The sequence below is a fragment of the Camelus ferus genome, chromosome 5, assembly GCF_009834535.1.
Source record: "Camelus ferus isolate YT-003-E chromosome 5, BCGSAC_Cfer_1.0, whole genome shotgun sequence".
Classification (NCBI taxonomy): Eukaryota; Metazoa; Chordata; class Mammalia; order Artiodactyla; family Camelidae; genus Camelus; species Camelus ferus.
In genome coordinates this window covers 9,994,665-10,012,745 of record NC_045700.1, presented here as the reverse complement: position 1 = coordinate 10,012,745, position 18,081 = coordinate 9,994,665, and the positions used below count along the sequence as shown (strand labels likewise).

The 18,081-nt window shown below is 39.5% G+C and overlaps 1 protein-coding gene across 4 annotated transcripts in view; it reads left to right on the top strand.

Moving 5' to 3' along the window:
- EPB41L5 (erythrocyte membrane protein band 4.1 like 5) overlaps positions 1 to 16,986 on the top strand; it is a 103,041-nt gene extending 86,055 nt beyond the window's left edge. For 3 of the 4 annotated variants that reach the window (XM_014565005.2, XM_032479298.1, XM_006191478.3), the window contains exons 22-25: positions 188 to 262; positions 5,047 to 5,088; positions 5,460 to 5,581; positions 12,817 to 16,986. In XM_014565005.2, coding sequence (XP_014420491.1) covers positions 188 to 262; positions 5,047 to 5,088; positions 5,460 to 5,581; positions 12,817 to 12,883 — 306 coding nt within the window. In that variant the 3' untranslated portion in view covers positions 12,884 to 16,986. The remainder of the gene's footprint in view (positions 1 to 187; positions 263 to 5,046; positions 5,089 to 5,459; positions 5,582 to 12,816) is intronic. The other variant, XM_032479297.1, reaches the window with a different exon arrangement.
- Positions 16,987 to 18,081: the final 1,095 nt, after the last annotated feature.

The window sequence follows — 18,081 nt, the reverse complement described above, 5'->3', positions numbered from 1 at the left end:
TACCCAAGTTTTGTCTCACCAAAAGGAATAGCTATAGGAAAATTCAGGTAACACTTTAGCTTTTTAAAGTTTTGCTTGTAGGTTAGATTCCCCTCTAAGCAAAAGTGGAATCACTAACAACCACGATTCCTGAATGTCCCTGTTTGTTGAATGGGTCACTTCATACGTGTGTACTTTGTCTTCATAGGACGCTACTGATGAATTGGATGCCTTGCTTTTATCTCTAACTGAGAATCTAATTGAGCACACAGTCACACCTCAGGTAAGTACGGTTTAAAACGGCAAGATGGAAAGTCATTTCTGTCTTGAAAAATGTTCCTGCTAGATTCCAATTTTTGCCTTTTCAACAATTTAGTAAAACTTTTCATTTAATAATAGTTTCTATTTCAGTAACCCTTAGCATTGCCTTTCTAAAGTTCTACCAGTTTGAATCTGTGTGTCACTGAATAGTAACCACGTGTTACCGTAAGCCTGTTTGTAAATTCAGCACCATATTTGATAACGTGAGAGGAACATGTGGGGATAAACCAGCTTCTAAAGAGTTCAGACAGTAAGACATTCAGTTTTTAAAAAACACTTATGGAAAGGTGGGAGCATAAGAATGTTTGGCATTAAACATGTCAATCATTATTTCAGTTTGGGAGATGGTGTGTTAAGTAGTGTGACCATAATACAAATAAGAAACAGTTCCTTCCCTCCAGAGACATACAAACAAGGTGGGGTGAAAGGTATATAAATAATTTATTTAGTGTCTTATGAGTGATATGACAAGAATTGCTGTGGGAACTAGATGCCATTCTGAACCCTTGGAAGTACAGATGGTACTTTGAGTGGTGCTAGATGTTTGCTTAGACCATTAGTTCTCAAACTTGGGTGTGTTTCTGAATCACGTGGAGAGTGTATTAAAACGCAGGTTGCTGGATTCCACCCTCAGAGTTTCTGATGTGGTATGTGTGGGGTGGGGCCTGAGAAGCTGCATTTCTAACATGTTCCAGGTGATGCAGATGTGGTCTGGGAACCACCCTTTGGAACCACCAGTTTGGGTCAATAAACAAACAGATTTTACCAAAGGATAAGAATTAATCCCAAGTCTGGAAAAGTGAGAAAGCAAAAAATAAAGGGGATATTGGCAATATTGAGCCATAGTAATCCTTTAAATAGACAAAAGAGGTAACTTCTAAGATTAATGCAAGATGACCTGAAGCCCAGAAGGAATGTTTGGGGCCTCACTCAGAACACTTACTGCACGTATTCAGTCTCGTAAGTGGGTAGGTGATAATAGTAATGAAAATCAGTTTGATTAAAAATATTTCTTACCACTAAAACATTTCCCTACAAATTGAAAATTTTTTTTTGTTTTAAATTAAAATTGAGAATATTTATTTTAGACTCTGTATGTGAGCCATCTATTCTATGACACTTACCGATTTTTCAGTTGTTAGAACTGTAATACTCATCTAATAACTTCAGCTTTTTCATTGATTTTGATATGTCATAAGGCCAGTCCAGAATCATCATGCAGGTGTTCTGCTGTTTTTGCTTGTTAATTCTTTCAGATGATTTTTAGAAAAACTTTGTCAAGTCTCACCCCACTGAAAACCTATTAATTTTTACTTATAATTGCATTAAATTCATAAATTAACTTGAGGAAAGAACTGATATATTTATGATAATTTATCTTCTTAGCCAAGAATACAGTATGTTTTTCTCACCCAAGACTTCCTGTTTTTCTAAAAGTGCAGTTACAGTCTCCCCAGTATGAGCTCTACGTTTTGCTGTTTTGTTATTTCCAGGTCCTTCATGTTTTTTTGCTATTGAGATTTTTTTCCCAATTATATTTTAAGCTGTGTTTAAGGAAGCTATTGTTTTCTGAAAGTAATTTAAACCTTTCATCAATTATAACAGTAAAGCTGTAAAAAAAAAAAGTTACAGATATTTAAATATAGTATGCATTTTATTAGGGAAAGTGTTTTATTATCGTATTTTTGTGTTTATCTAGGTTACAATTACCATTCTCAAGCAGTGTCCAAATTATAATTATAAAATTCCATCTTCCCAGAGAGGAACAAAGGCAGAACCTGAAAGTTAGAGCAGGAATATCCATTACTAAGACTAGGGAGAAAGTTCTGGAAAGCACTAAGATTCTTGTCACTTTGGGAATTGGTGAAAATGTAAAATAAATTTGTGACAAGAAAGTATCTCTAAGACCAAATAAGATAATATCCATTTTTTTAAATGTTGGGTGCCCCAATTAAATTAATTATATATCTCTCAGTCAGATTATCTTTTTAGGTCCATGCAAGGGTTCTCTTTTGTTTGTTTTATTTTATTTCAATTTATCCTCCAGTCCCCACTTCCATTTCCCTTTTCCTGTGAGGCACGCTTTTGCTTTATTTGGTATATATCCTTCCAGGCCACCTTTCATACATTTATTTAGATAAACATCCTTATCTCTCTCAAGGAACAGTGGGAGAATTTGGGATATTTACTCACAAGTAGGATTGCGGGGTTGCATGCTTACATGAATACTTAATTACACTTGGGGTTGCTCCTTGCTTCCAGAATGGCTCCCACAGTTTATAGTCCCACCAGCAGTGCACACATCTTTGCTGCTTCTCTCACGTTCTTCCTTAAGCTGTACATCATGACTTTGTAATCTCTTCCATCTTTATGAGTTTGTCACATTGTTTCAATTTGCATGAATTAAATATTCTATCTCCTCCATTATTTTAATGCTGATTTAAGTTTCTTCTTTGAGCCAGTTACCTATTCATATCTTTTGCCCACTTTTCTGTCATGTTTCCTGATTTTTTTTTTCTTGCTGATTTTAGGAGTTTCCTGTAAAGTCTAGATATTAATTTCACGTCACCTTTAGATATTAAAAGTATTTTCTCCTCATCTGTGTATTAACACATCTGAAGAATTTTTATCACAGTATCATTTGTGGTAGGTAGCAGGGAGATAGAGACAACCAGTGTCTATCACTGGAGAGATGAGTTAGTGAAACAGATTTACATCCTTCATGAACAAAAACCTTTCATTCTGATGGCACACATTCTTTTTTTCCCATTATGGTTTGGGGTTTTAAAAAATCCTTCCTCATCTGCCACCCACCCCCTGAGATCACAGAGGTAGTCTTTTCTGCTTTCTTCTATTAGCTATAATTTTATTTTACCTTTCACATTTAGATTTTAACCCATTTAAATAGTTTGAGGGGTTTTTTTTTGGGGGGGGGAGGTGTTGTAGTTTTGATATCACCCAACTTTGTATTTATCCATATAAGGAGCCAGTTCTCTTAATGTTATCTACTAAATAATCCTTCCTTTCCCAGTTGGTTTGTTATTAACCTTTCTATTCTCTTCCTTTGGGCCTTCTCTTTTCTGTTCTAGTACTACTGTGTTTTTATTACTCTGGTTTTGTAATCTGTTTTAACATTAGTATATCCTTACTTATAAATTTTAGCATCAATATGTCAGATCCCCCCCCCCCAATTCTGCTGGCACTTTAATGGAGTTTGTATTAAATTTATTATTTTAGAGATAACTCGCATTTTTATGTCTTCTTTTTCTTGAACATGATATATATCTATTTTCTTATCTTTACTAGACTCTCTAAATGTTCTCTGTAAGTCTTCTCTATTCTTTGTTAGGTTGAATCCTAAATACTTTATAGTTTTATTGATATTGTGAATGGTATTTAATTTTTTACTGTTGGATTCATAAGTTGATTTTGTGTCTGGCAAACTTGCTGAATTCTTTCAATAGTCAATCTCCTGATTCTCTTGAATATGCTATCAGTTTCTGGGGTGTATTTAATGTCTACAGCTACTGATTAATCCATTTCTCACCTATTGCTGGATCTTTTGTTTTTTTGTACATTTTGAAGATAGGCTGTGGGATGCATATATATTAATGGTAATTATACTTTCTTGAGCTCCTCTTAGCACTTTAAGGTGTCCTTCTTTGCTCCTTTTTTCCTCTTTTTATTTCCCCTTTGATAAAAATTGGTAACCTTGCTTGCTTTTAAGCTTGTATTGCCTTATATGAAATTTCCTGTCATTTTGTTTTTCAGCCTTTTCTGTGTCTGTTGGTTTTAAGCGGACCTTTTATGAACAGCATTTTGCTGGATCTTGTTTTTTAAATCGTTTTTGAGAGTCTCTATCCTCTGTTTGATTTTAAATCCATTTATGTTTATGTTTACTGTAATTATGGTTATTATAGGATTTGTTTCTGCCATACTATTTTTTTGTTTACTTTTATTATGTTTCTTTTTTCTCACTCTTATTTCCTATGGTAAAAGTGCATTCTCTCAATATTGATGAGGAAGTCATGTTTTATATTTTCTTTTGGTGGTTACCTAACTTACTAAGACCTGGACTTAACATTAATTTTTCTTACCAGCATCTGTGGCCACTAGTGCAGGGACTAGTCTAAATTTCCATAAAATAGGGGGAGTTGGGAGTTCATTAGATTATAATCCTACACATAGAAGTAAGATCTAGGAAGTAAAACATTAAAAAGAATATAACAGAGGCCCCATGAGTCAGGAGCAGTATGATGTTTTTATTGCTGTTTTCTACATGCATAATTAGAAAATGAACTGTATATCAACAGGGTTTTGTGGTGTGTGTGCTTTTTTTTGCTGTCCATTTGAATTAGTCATAATCCATTGCTGAGAATGCTAAGAAGGCTATGATTATTTGTAATGAACTGAAATTTCAGAAAATAAATAAATGTTAAATTAGATGCTAGGAGTGAGGGAAATTCCTATTAAATGACCTGAAAGTAGTAGTAGCATTCGTGGAGTATTTAGTTTTTAAATTAAACAGATTCTCAAACTTTTGACAGTTCCTTAAATGGTGATACATGGCATCTGTGTTGTAGAAAAGGATCTTGGATTCAGAATCCATGTTAGCTCAGGGGACGCCATTAGGAACTGCTCCCCGCCACGCCAGTGCATTCCATACTAGAGGAAAGCATTCTTGGTATAATTATGAAAAGAAGTCAGTCTTCCCTAAAAATAAATAATGTATAACATTTATTTTAGGTATCTTCAACATCAACAATCACACCCCGTTGGATTGTGCCAGTAAGTTAATGATATTTGCAATTTTTCTTTTGGTTACCCTTTCAGAATGAGGCCTAAAGCAAGTACCAGGCTCTTAGTTTTCCTTAAAAACATGGAGTCATTATCAGTGCGCTTTTAATTGAACTTAATGGCTTCAAATTAGTGATTTATGTTTTCTCTCTGTATATGCTTAACGGTGCTGCCAAAAACAAAAATAAAAATCTGATGTGAAGGATGGTAAGAAACAAACAAAAACAAAACAAAACAACTCTGATCATGAAAATCATCTTCCTTATTCCTATAAACACTAGAGAAGATGATTTGGAACTGAAGTGCTGATTATTGGGTAGATCTTGTCACCTTTGCTCAGATGTGTCGTGTATCTTCCCCAGCAGAACACTGTCCTTTCTAAAGGACTTGCAGGAAGTGGATTATCCTCAGTGGGGAAGGAGGGACATGGTGGTATCTCGCTGATCTCTCCCCCAGCACCGTTCTTGGTGGATGCTGTGACCAGGTGAGGAAACAACTGCAGTTCTTAGGCATCTGTTAGGAGGGAAAAAATAATAATAAAATTAATTATACTTAAAGCAATAATGTCAATTCTTTAATTAAACTTAATTGAAACTGAATAAATCTTTTCTTTATCATTTAGAATAGTGTTTTTTCTTTCTTCATGTCAGTAGCAATTTTCTACAAAATTATGAAGTAGACCTTATTTTTTTTAATGAAGTCTTCATTAGATAAAGATGTTAACAGGTTTATCTTTAAAAATTTATATTTGTTTTAAAATTGATTTATGTTTTTTCCTATCATGCTTTACTATCATATTGTTCATCAGTACAAGTGAAGAGGCACACATAAGGGTGAGGTAGGGAATTCCAAAGGTGGGAGCTCTGAGAGCTTGAAACCTATTGCAAGCTCAATTTTAACATATTGCTTGCCACAGACAGAAACTGGACTCAAAAGAGCTTTTGTTCAGCATGTAGTTCTTCAACTTTAAAAAAAAATTTTTTTTTAACTTTCTTTTTGGTGGGAAGGTAATTAGGTTTGTTTATTATTTACTTAATGGAGGTATTGGGGGTTGAACCCAGGACCTCTTGCATGCTAAGCATGCACTCTACCACTAAGCTATGCCCTCCCTTGTAGTTCTTCAACTTATAATTGTTAGGACCAAAACTGTCCCTGTTTTGCAAAAGATTTATAAGTGCTCATTTCTCACCTCAGACTTTTTCCTGCTATTTCTCATATCCACCTGGTGCTGAACATGTAGGTCAGTTGAAGTGTAGATGCTTTCCTAATTAGAGGGGAAAAAAATCCTAATTATAAAGGAAAAATTATTGGAAATGATTAATTTGAGAGAAATTCATAGTTGCATTTTAACATTGTTCTCTCATCTCCATAGTCTTTAAAGTAATATAATTATTCACTTATCAAACACTTCCTGAATGTCTGTTATGTACCAGGCACTGATTATATCTGGCACTGAAGATAGCAGTGAACAAGACAGGCATGGGACCTGCCTCGGGAAGCTTACGTGTAGTTAGTTGTCAGACAGCACTTTCTACAAACTTAATAAGCTGTTTTCCTAAACATTTCTATGACTATTAATTCCCATTGTAAAAACAGAGATTATGTACAGAGGACTAAGTAATAATTCTTTGTAATTGAGTGTACACAATAAAATGTGAATTCTTGAGGGTTCCAAATTAGAAGTTACAGATGACATCAGAGCTTGTGTCCATTCCTTGCCAAAGCAAAGTAGTCATTAAGGAATTAGATAAAAAATGACAAGTAGTACACCTGAAACTAATACTCTGTTGTATGTCAGTATCACAGTGAAGAAAACATGGCAAGTAAATTAGTGAAATAGAATCCAGAAATAAACCCAGACAAACATAGTTACCTGAATTATGAAAAATGGTGGTGTGGTGCTGAAGAGGAAGAATGGTCTTTCAGTGAATCAGCTGGAAAAGTTAAATATCCTTGTGGGAAAAATTAGTCTTTTTTATTGAAATATAGTTGATTTACAGTGTTATATTAGTTTCTGGTGTACAACAAAGTAATTCAGTTTATATATATATATATATATATATATATATATATATACATACACACACACATACATACACACACACATACATACACACACATATACATACATACATACATACATACATACATACACACACATTCTTTTTCATGTTCTTTTTCATTATAGATTATTACAAGATATTGAACATAGTTCCCTTGGCTATACAGTAGGGCCTTTTTGTTTATCTATTTTATATATAGTAGTTTGTACCTTCTAATGCCAAACTTCTAATTTATCCCTTGACCCCTCTTCCCCTTTGGTAATCATAAGCTTGTTTTCTATGTCTGCGAGTCTGTTTTGTCAGTTAGTTCATTTGTATCATTTTTTAGATTTCACATGTAAGTGATAGCATATGATAATCTCTTTCTCTGTCCTACTTACTTAACTCAATATGATCATCTCCAGGTCCATCCATGTTGCTGCAAAACATTATTTCATTCTTTTATTTTTTATGGCTGAGTAGTGTTCCATTGTATGTATATGTAAATACCATATCTTCTTTATCCAGTCATCTGTTGATGGACATTTAGGTTGCTTCCATGTCTTGGCTATAGTAAATAGTGTGGCTTGAACTTAGGACGTGTGTATCTTTTCAAGTTGGAGTTTTCTCTGGATATATGCCCGGGAGTAGGATTGCTGGATCATATGGTAACTCTATTTTTAGTTTTTTAAGGAATCTCTATACTATCTTCCATAGTGGCTGCACCAAATTATATTCCCACCAACAGTGTAGGAGGGTTCCCTTTTCTCCACAGTCTTTGCAGAAGGAAAAAATTAATCTTGACCCAACCTCATACTACACACAAAAATCCATTCTAGATTGAATACAGATATAAATATGAGATATCCAGTAATGAAGCTTTTAGAAGAAAATATAAACAAACATCCTTGTGGCCTTGAAACAGGAAAAGATTTTTTAAACAGATCACAAAAAGCTTTAATCCTATAGGAAAAAACTGATAATTTGGATTTTGTCAAGAACTTGTATTCATGTAATTTCAGGCACTCAAAAAGGGAAGCTACGGAGTGGGAGAAATCCATTGCACCCCCTCTGTCCCTCTGATTCTGTCTCTGTCTTTCTCTCTCACAAAGTACTTACATCCAGAATATCTAAAGAGCTCTTATAAATCAATAAGAAGAAAACAGCTCAATAGAAAAATTGGCAAAAGAGATGAACAGGCAGTTCACAAGAGGCTATCCACATGGCCAATAAACATACAAGATGGTGTGCATCTTGACAAGTTATTGAGAAATACAAATTCAAACTACTATGTGATACCACTACATACCACTAGAATGGCTAAAGTGAAAGAGACACATAGTACCAAGTATTGGTGAAGATACAGGGCAGCTGAGACTCTGTATATTGAAACGGCCATGTTGGACATAGGTTTGGTGGTATCTACTAAACTGAAAATTCTCACTCAGCAATTTCGTTTTTATGTACATACCCAGTAGAAATACAAATATACATCCATCAAAAGATGTGTACAAGAATGTTCATAGTAGCTGTATTTATAATAGTTCAAATTGAAAACTTAAAAGCCCATTAACCGTCAACTAGACAAATGCTAGACTAGAGCGATGAAAATTAATCAACTCTAACTGCAATATAGCAGTGCAGATGAATTGCATAAACATAATTATTTATTGCTGTGCAACAAATTACAAGTGTAGCAGCTTAAAACAACACATGTTTATATAATCTCATTTCCTTGTGGACCCACGAGTCTAGTTACAGTTTAGCTGCGTCCTCTGCTTCAGTCTCTCTCACAGGCGACAATCAGGGTGTTGGCCAGAGCGAGGTTCTCATCTGAAGGATCAGCTGAGGAAGGTCTCCAGTCGTGGCTGTTGACAGAATTTAGTTCCTGAAGGGCTGTTAGACTACAGGCCTCAGTTATTAGCTGGCCCTTGGCCAGAGGCTACACTCTCAGTTCTTGCCGTGTGGACTTTTCCACTGTAATTGCTTATTTCAGCAAAGCAAACAAACAAAGAAGGCAGTAGAAAGCCTATTAGCAAGCCAGAAGCCGCAGTCTTATATATAATATAATCATGGATGTGACAGCCTGTTACTGTTGCTACATTCTGCTGGTTAAAGCAAATCATAGGTCCTGCCCGTACTCACCGGGAGGAGATTACATAAGAGTGTGAATGTCAGGGGGGTGGGGGTCATTGGGGATCATCTTAGAGTCTCCTCACTATAATAATGGTAAGCAAAATAAAGCCCAAAAAGAAGCATAACTCTTAGAGATCAAAATAATGGTTACCCTTGGAGTGGTTAGTGAATGGAAGGGAGCCCAGAAGGAACTTTCAGGGTGCTAGTAATTTTCTGTTTCTTGATCTGCGTGCTGGTTACAAAAGTGTGTTCGGAAGGGGGTATATCTCAAATGGTAGTGCACATGCTTAGCATGCATGAGGTCCTGGGTTCAATCCCCAGTATCTCCATCAAAAAAAAAAAAAAAAAAAAGAAGCTAATAATAAATAAATAAATAGACCTAATGACCCCCCCCCCCAAAAAAAACTATTTGGTGTGCAAAGGGTCATCAACATATAAACTCCTGATTTGTGCAATTCAATAGATGCGTGTTAAAATCAATTTTAAAAATGGTAATAGTGATGGGGTTGCATCTATAGATTCAGATTTACTTGGGGTGTTGCTGTGTAAAATTTTATTTCAAAGGTATAAAGCCCCAGGGACAAAGCACAGGAGAGGAGACAACAGCAACTGAGAGAACTGAACAAGTTTTGGAAGAAGCTCAGTGATAAACAGGTGGTAACCAAGTTAGCAGAGAGGAGAAAACAAATCTAAGTCTGAAAAGGGACGGGGTGGAAACTGAGAAAATGAAAAGCAAGCCAGTTCACACTGCAGTTCACACCCCAGAAAGGCTCAGGAGTGGGAGGTACCCAGTATTTGAGAAGATAGGGGTACAAGGTGAGGCTGAGAACATGCAGGTTGGTTGAAAGTTTTTACACCCATTTAGACACTCTCCCTCCCCACCCCCACTGATGCTGGTGTGATTCTGGAGGTTTCCCTCTGGAGGAGCTGAGCAAGAGAGGCTCTGGATTTGGGAATTTCTGTTCAGAGTAAGGACTGAACTGAAAATAGGGAGGTTAACTCAGCATTCACACACTGAGGAGTGAGCCCTCCAACCTTCATTCTTTTTTCAGCTTTAGAATCCTGTTGGCCAAGTGTAAATGTCTCAGGGGAGAAATTAAGAGGATGATTCTCTGGAGAAAGTGATCAAAGAGAAATGGCCCAGAGAGACTTAAGTTTGTGGGTCCCTGGATTCAATTGCCAGGAAGTCGGCCTGGTAACTCTGTGTGGAAGCCTGTTAGTTAATGACTTTTTCCCTTGTATACACAGACGGCTTCCAAACAGCATTCCAGTGCTTCATTCTTAAATGTGAACAGACTGCTTCTCTCTTAAATATGAAGAGAGCCAAAGATTATCAGATGTTTAAGGGAAGACCAAAGGAGGTAAACTTGAAAAAGAAACAAGGAGGAAATACAGGAGTGTGAGTATCAAAAACTTTGTAAAATGGTAGTGTGAGAAGGAAGATACTGCATCCATGCAACAATAACAGGAAATTTAAAAAGAAAAGGAATAGAAAACAAGAAAGTTTTCTTAGATATTATTAACCATGTTAAAAATAAAATTCAAAGAATGCGTGGAAGATAAGATTGAGGAAATCTCCCAAAGAGTAGAACAAAAAGATAAAAATTGGGAGAGAAAAGAAAATTGGAGGATTGGTCTAGGAAGTCCAGTATATGAATCACTGGAGATCCAGAAAAAAAGAAGAGAGTGAATAAAAATGAAAAAAAAATATGAAAGAAAGAAATCAAGATTTCCCAGAACAGAAGTACTTGAATTTTCAGATTAAGTGAGCCTACCAAGTACCCAGTACAGAATGAAAATAAACAACGCAAAGGAGCATCATGAAATTACAGAATAGCAAAGTTAAAGGATGTAAGTCTTCGGAGGATGAGGCAGGTGAGGGGGCGGGGAGTACATGTAAATGACTGGTAGTCAGAATGACAGCAGTTTTGCTGAAAGCCAGAAGATAATGGAGCAATGCCTTCAGAATTCTGGAGGAAAGTCATTTTTCACCTAGTGTTTTACATCCAAACTACCAATGAAATGTGAGATTAGAATAAACACATTTTTAAACATAGAGTTTTTCTAAAATACATGCTTCTAAGGCAGCCTTCCTCAAGAAGCTACTTACTAGAGGATGTGTTCCATCAAAACAAGGTGATTATCTAAGAAAGAAAACATGGGACCCAGGAAGCAGCAGTACAGGAATTTACCAGGAGGAAAGTGAAGGGAGGTTCCAAGCAGGTCTGGAAAGGATCCTGTACAGATTTGAAGAGGAGAATACAGAGTTCCCAGAAGGATATTGCCAAGAAAAAAAAAAAAAAACAACACATGGTCTACCCCCAATTTTTAAAAATTATATGACATGTCTGAGCATTCATATTGAGAACAGATCCATGGTTCTATTTGCAAGGTTAAGGAGAAGTGAGGAACTATAGAAAACTGAGCAAGCAGTTACAGCCAAAAAAAAAAGGCAGCTTTTTAGCTCAGGGAAAACAAATTGTACAGGAAAAGAAATACAGTACACTTATATTCAGTTGGGAAAATATATACTTATAGCAGACACTGAATATTAACATGATTTAAATTGTTCAGAAAACTGTTGAAAAGATAGGAAGGAATGGTTGTAGGCCTGGTGAGTGGGGTGTAAAAATGTTACGGCTTCATAATTAATAGCAGGAAGTCATTGTGGAACCATAGGGCTTTGGCGAGTAGCCCTATGTACCAGGTGATTATCTGGAGGGCTTGTTAACACAGCTTACTGGGCCTCCTCAGAGTTTTTGAGTCAGTCCGTCTGGGGTGGGGCCTAAGAATTTGCATTTATATCAAGTTCCAGGGACTGTACTCTGAGAACCAAAGATCCAGAACAGTGAAGGAAAATACCAGGAAAAACAGCTGGCATTGTCTGTCTGTGTGGGAGAAGTGGGGAAGGGTGGTGCAAGTGACTGCTGCTTCCTTCACGTTCGTTGATAGTGCCTGACACGTTAAACTCTGTCCTTTGTATTTTGATACTGTTGTGAATTTCTATGAAACCAAGGTAGGTGTTGTTACATCCTTGCACCTCTGTTCGTGCTCTTCACCTCCAGCAGACTGTTGGGCCCCCAGGCAGAGCCCGTATACTTTTTATTCTCCATGTAGCTCTGACAAAGCAGGTCAACTGGTGCAGGAACTCAGACACAACCACCCAGGTCTATGGAAAGAAGCCCAGGACAGCCCACTTCCCCTGGTATTTTCTGAGCATGTTGCTGTCTTGATATTCCTAGTAATAAACCTAACTCATTACGAAATTAACTGTCTAGTGTATTTTATTCAAAGAAGTAGGGGAAATTGATATCTTTAGACTTCATTTCAAGAAGGAATAAGCGTCAGTTATCTAGAGCATGACCCTCTGTGGAATAGCTCACTGCTAAATTAAGTGTTACTACATACTCATTTGGGTCGGTGATTTTCTTCACTCGGCATGCTCCATGTGGCACTCATGGAGAAACGCCTGTTGCTCCCAGCGCAAACGGTTTTCTTTTCATTTCAAAAGAGTGAATAACACATTCTTTCTTCCTTTTAGCTCTGCTCCAACTTTGGCTGAAGAAACCACCTTGAAGCAGAAGTGTCTGCTGACGACCGAGCTGTGAGGGGTGGCCGGCCCCTCGCCAGTGACTGGGACGCCCATCACCCCCAGCAGGCCGTCCTGAGTCCCATTTCTGCTGCAGCGTGTTGGGTTCCGGAGCTTTTTCTTTACTTGTGGGTAAAAAAGCTCACCTAGATTTGGCTTCAACTCCGTGGAAAAAAAACAGCTACATTTCCGTCCAGCTGGAAGGGTTTAACTACACTACACGTTTGCCCAAGTGAGGGTATATGATCTTTTATTTTCTATTAGGTTATAAATTCCTGAAACAAGGGAATTATTTCCCCTGTGGTTTCCTTCAAGCTCTTGGCTCCACCTAGTGGTTATGTTGTTCACAGCGCCTCCGTAAGTGGGCTGTCTGGTAGCCAGCGGCCTTTTGAATGTTACTTCTCTCTCTGATATCAGGGTGTGTCCTTGATCTGAATGCCTGTTAGAGAAATTGTACCTTCCTCTGCATTACCTGGAAATCAGGGATTTAGGAAATTAATGAGGACACTATGTAGGTCGGTTAACTATTACTAAAGAGAAGTTTTTAGCATAGGGAGGGTTTTTAGATGTCTCCCCTACTTCTGACTTTTTGCTGGACTAGCTAATACTCCAAGTTTATATTAAGGTAAGATAAACCTTGGAAAGAACTACAGAGAAACCAGTTGCCTGTCTATAATTTTTCCAGCCCCACCTTCCCACAGGAAGCACACTTGCATGTACCACAGACACATTCTGTAGCTTTTCAGTCTGGAAGGGGCGGGGGTGGTGAGAGAGACCCTGGGGCATTTCCCGTCCAGCAGCCACACTCCTCCCGAGCCCTGCAGACCCAGGGAGTGGAGGAGCCGCGCGGTCCTTTCTAGGTGCCTGTTTGGGTGTGGACTCCATTTCCTCTTAGTATAAGCTGAACAAACTTAGAGTGCGTAAACCGAAGGGGGAAAAAAGTACCAGAATAGAAATAGGGAATCGGGATTGGGGGGATTCTGTTTCTTGAACACCTACCATGTCTGAAACTAAACACAACATGTTAGAAGAACTCCCATCTCAGTTTACGTTAAGGACTTAGTTAAAAATAATTTTCTACAATTTCCTCTTCACTTTTGGTATATGTAAAATATTCTGAATGTTAAAGTAGTGCATACTAATTATAGAAAATAAAGAATAAAAATAATTACTTGCAATTTCAACACCCAGAAAAACCCTATTTTAGCTTTAAAACTTTAAAATGCATAGCGTATACCTCAGTTGTGTGGGGAATGAGGGCGATCTGGGAACCGTGCTGAAGTTATCAACCCCTGTTACAAGAACTGATGTTAAACTGTACCGCCTGGAGTTTGTGTTTTGGTTTTCTGGCCTGCGGTGTGTGTATAATTGTTAATTTATGCTGTTCACCATAAAAGAACATCCAGTTTTAAGATCTTTAAAACTCCATGGTTTGGACTATACTACTGGGTTCCCCATAGCATAATCCTGTGCTCAGGCAAACGCCCTAGTGTCTGACTAGAAAGCACAGGAATTGTAATCTTGTGCTGTTTCCCAGGGAGCTGTAGAGATTGGAAACCACTTTTGCACAAAACAGCTTTGCTGAAGGAAAGAAAGTTGGCACTTCTTGTTGGCTGCTTCCTCTTAGCCGCTGTGCTGAGCTTGTGAGTTTCATTGGCAGAGCTCTTGCCAACCCTTAATTGTAAAACAAATTTTCTCACAGCTGTAAGTGACACCTAGAACCAGGAACTTGACCCAGGACATGTTGGACTGGACATCACATTTTCAGCATAGTGCTAACCCAAGAAGTAAAAGGTTAGAAGTTGTGCAGAGCACTTTCTAGATTTTGGAATTAAGTTGCTGAAAATATTCTGTAACTTCTGTGTCTTCAGGTACCTGTATCCTTGCCTGTCAGAATATTGATAGAGGCTTTCTTAAAATTCATTTGAATCTCAAGCTAAAAGGAAACTTTTTCTCTTGTCGACAAGAAGTGGTAAATATGGAAATTAATACTTTAATGATTTGGCCATGACAGAATAGATACCTGTTAAGTATAAGTTTCCTTTCGTATCTGCTACAGGTGCCATCCCCAGAGCTCATCTGAGTGTGGAGCGAGGGCAGGGCAGGGCTGAGGACATCTGAGACCGTGTCAGATAGGGAAGGGGAAACGTCTGTCTCTGTGAGGAGGGAGAGCAGGTGTGAGTCAGTGAGGCGTGCTGGCAGCGAGTGAGATTGGAGATGATCCCTTTAAGGAGGCGGGCTGGTCACACTGAGGTGGGAGTAGGGTGGAAGGAGGGACAGCTGTGGTGTCACTAGAGGCTGGTGGCCCTCAGGGCACAGTACCTGATTACAGAGATTGTGAAGTCCACCTGTACCTCTGAGCCACCTGGTGAACTTCAGTACAGCGCTGCACCTCGGAGGAGATGGAATAGCCTGACCAGCTGTCAGAATGGCAGCTAGTTGGGCAGGAAGGTTTTCTGTATCTGCAGAACGTTCCCGTGCAGTAGTACAAGAAAGCCAAGGAGAAACATCGGCAGCGTTTAATTAAGTCAGGAGTAATGAGAACATGTTTGAAAAGAGCAGGAACAATGGTCTATTTGAGTGCTCCAGCTAGAAAGCTGTCAGCATTACTCCCTCAGAAGGCCGCTTGGAGGGGATTTATAGCTGAGATAACAGACCCCGTTTGGCAGAAATAACCAAAGGCTGCTTTAGCCACAGGCTCAGCTCTGTGGTTCTTTCCAGATTTTCCAGGGCCAGAGTTTGCTCTGGTGACTCATGAGGAACAAGGATGCTAGGACTTGGGACTGAGCAGATTTTAGGCGGGTGCTGAGAAAGTGGGGGGCTTCTTTTGCCCTCTGACTGTTGCTTCATTGCTCTGTGAGGATCTGTGGCTTTCCCATGGTTTATGTTTTAAGAAAAAAAAGTTTATTAAAAATATTACTTATAGTCTCCTGACTTTTCGTCTTTACCTTTTTCTACTGTGTCACAGTCCCAGGTGTCGTGTGGACAGTTAAGGATGGAAGCCCTGGGGGTGTTCCCTGTATCCTGACTGCTTGTTCTCTTGTGCTTCTCAGCTCTGGCTGACACTGTGCCTCTAGACAAGTCCCAGAATGAAGGCTCAGGTGTCACTTCAGAAACTTCCTTAGAGCAGAATTATTTGGCAGTCACTTTCCCATTTTTTTTACCAGTAAGGGTCTTGAGAAGCCAAGTTCTCACCTTACTTAGAGCAGGGGTCAGCAGACGCTTTCTGTGAAGAGCAGAGAGGGTTGGTCCTTCACTGGTCACTGCGGCTGCCAGGGCACAGACACAGCGTGGGCAGAGGTGAGCTCAAGGGCTCAGCTGTGCGCCAGTGCGGTCTCTTGGGCGATTTCAAGGTGGCTCCCTGGTCAGGCGGGTATTCAGATCGATTCTGCAGATTGTCTGTCACTTGGAGGCACCTGGCAGGTTTAGACATCGGCGTCCTCACTCACAAATGGACGAGATGCGGTCGTGAGTCTCCCACCTGACAGGCTCTGAGGTCTCACCATTTACTAACTAAGCTGCCCTCAGCCTTTTGGTTGCTTAGAAACCTGGAATCTTTTAATGTATGACATATGAGTCTGTATTATTTGTTCTTTCTTCCTCTTAAATTTTAAACTCTATGGTTCTTGAATGATCAGAAGAAAGTTGGAAGCTCTTCCTACCTGTTAGCCTCCAGGATGAGGATAGCTGTTTGGATTATGGAGACTTGCCCTGAGCCAGACTCTGCTGGGTTAACATGTTGGTGGCGCTGTGATTATTTCCAGTTCAAAGAGGGAGGATCCGCAAGTCACTTTATCACACTGATGGAGGCAGTAATTCAGTTTCTGTTTATCAGAGAGGTGTTTTGGCACAGATCCCTTGCCCTTTTTATCTTCCTATCTGGAAATGATAGACAGTTACGAGGACCTCACTAACTAATTTGTGTTTACTTTTTATATGTGTAAAGCTTTGCAGTAGCTTTTGAAGTGTAATTTATTTTTATATCAAGTGCACTATTCGTTCAATGTGTTCCACGGTTTTATATGACTTGTATTAGAAGCACTGCACTGAACTGTGAGTTGTTTGTACACTGAAATGACAACTGTAGATGTGACCACAAATAAAGCTTTTGTGAAACACTCATCTTTTTACGAGCTGTCCCGGTTTCTTGGAAGTGTAATATCTACATGCTGGCCTTTTTCACTCCTCAACAGAATTGTTAGGTAAGAGTTGCTGTCGTACAACGTGAAGGGGCAAATAGAAGCAGTGAACAGAAGTCACCCCAGTCCACAGTGTTCATGTTAGCATGTATGGTGTAAATTTGGGCGTGGAGACATTTTGAAGTTGGGAAACCTCATTGGTCATACTCTGCATATCCTGGAAGGCACAGCGGTGATTTCCAGGAGCTGCGCGGTACAGCAGAAACACGGCTCTCCTGCTTAACGCCCATGAGATCCTGAATAATTATAGTTGATCCTCAAACAACGTGGAGGGTGGGGTGCCTGCTCTCTGCGCAGTGAAAAATCCACGTATCACTTAGAGTCAGCCCTCCGTATCCACGGGCTCAGCCAACCTCAGACCATGCAGTACTGTAGCACATTTTTTAAAAAATTCATGTATAAATGGACCCATGCAGTTCAAACCCGTGTCATTCAAGAGACAACTGTATTTAACCAACTTGTGCCTCGGTTTCTTTGGATGACACATTCAGTGTGCAGCCAGCATCAGGTGGAGGGTAGGCAGACGTCCTCAACCTCCTCCAGGTTTGCATCGCGTCGCCCAGTGAGGGGCAGCGCTGCCAGGTCAGCATGCGGGGCAGTCGCACAGCGCTGTGGGATGTTGGCAGGGCTTCTGAGAAAACTCATCTTTCCCTCTCCCCCCTTCCCTCCTCTGCCTGGAAGACAGGCAGCTGTGGGGCTAGGAGAAGCCTGAGCTATTCTCTGGCGCTTCAGGAGCGCGGGGAGAGGCCGAGCCCAGGCTCAGGCGCCTGTGCCGGACGCTGTCCTAAAAGGGATTTTTGGCGGTAAGCAGGCAAAGTTGCTCCGACTTCACGACTGATTGGAAGGACACGGAGAGCTCTGAACCGACAGGAAGGCAGGCGGGCGGGCAGAAGTAAAGGGGAGGAAGCTGGGCTCCATCTCCGGCTGGAGCAGCGCGGCCTCTGCCTACTGTTCACCCCGCGGGCAGGGAGCCCGCAGGGACGGGAGGGGGTACCCGACGACCACAGCATCCTCAGAA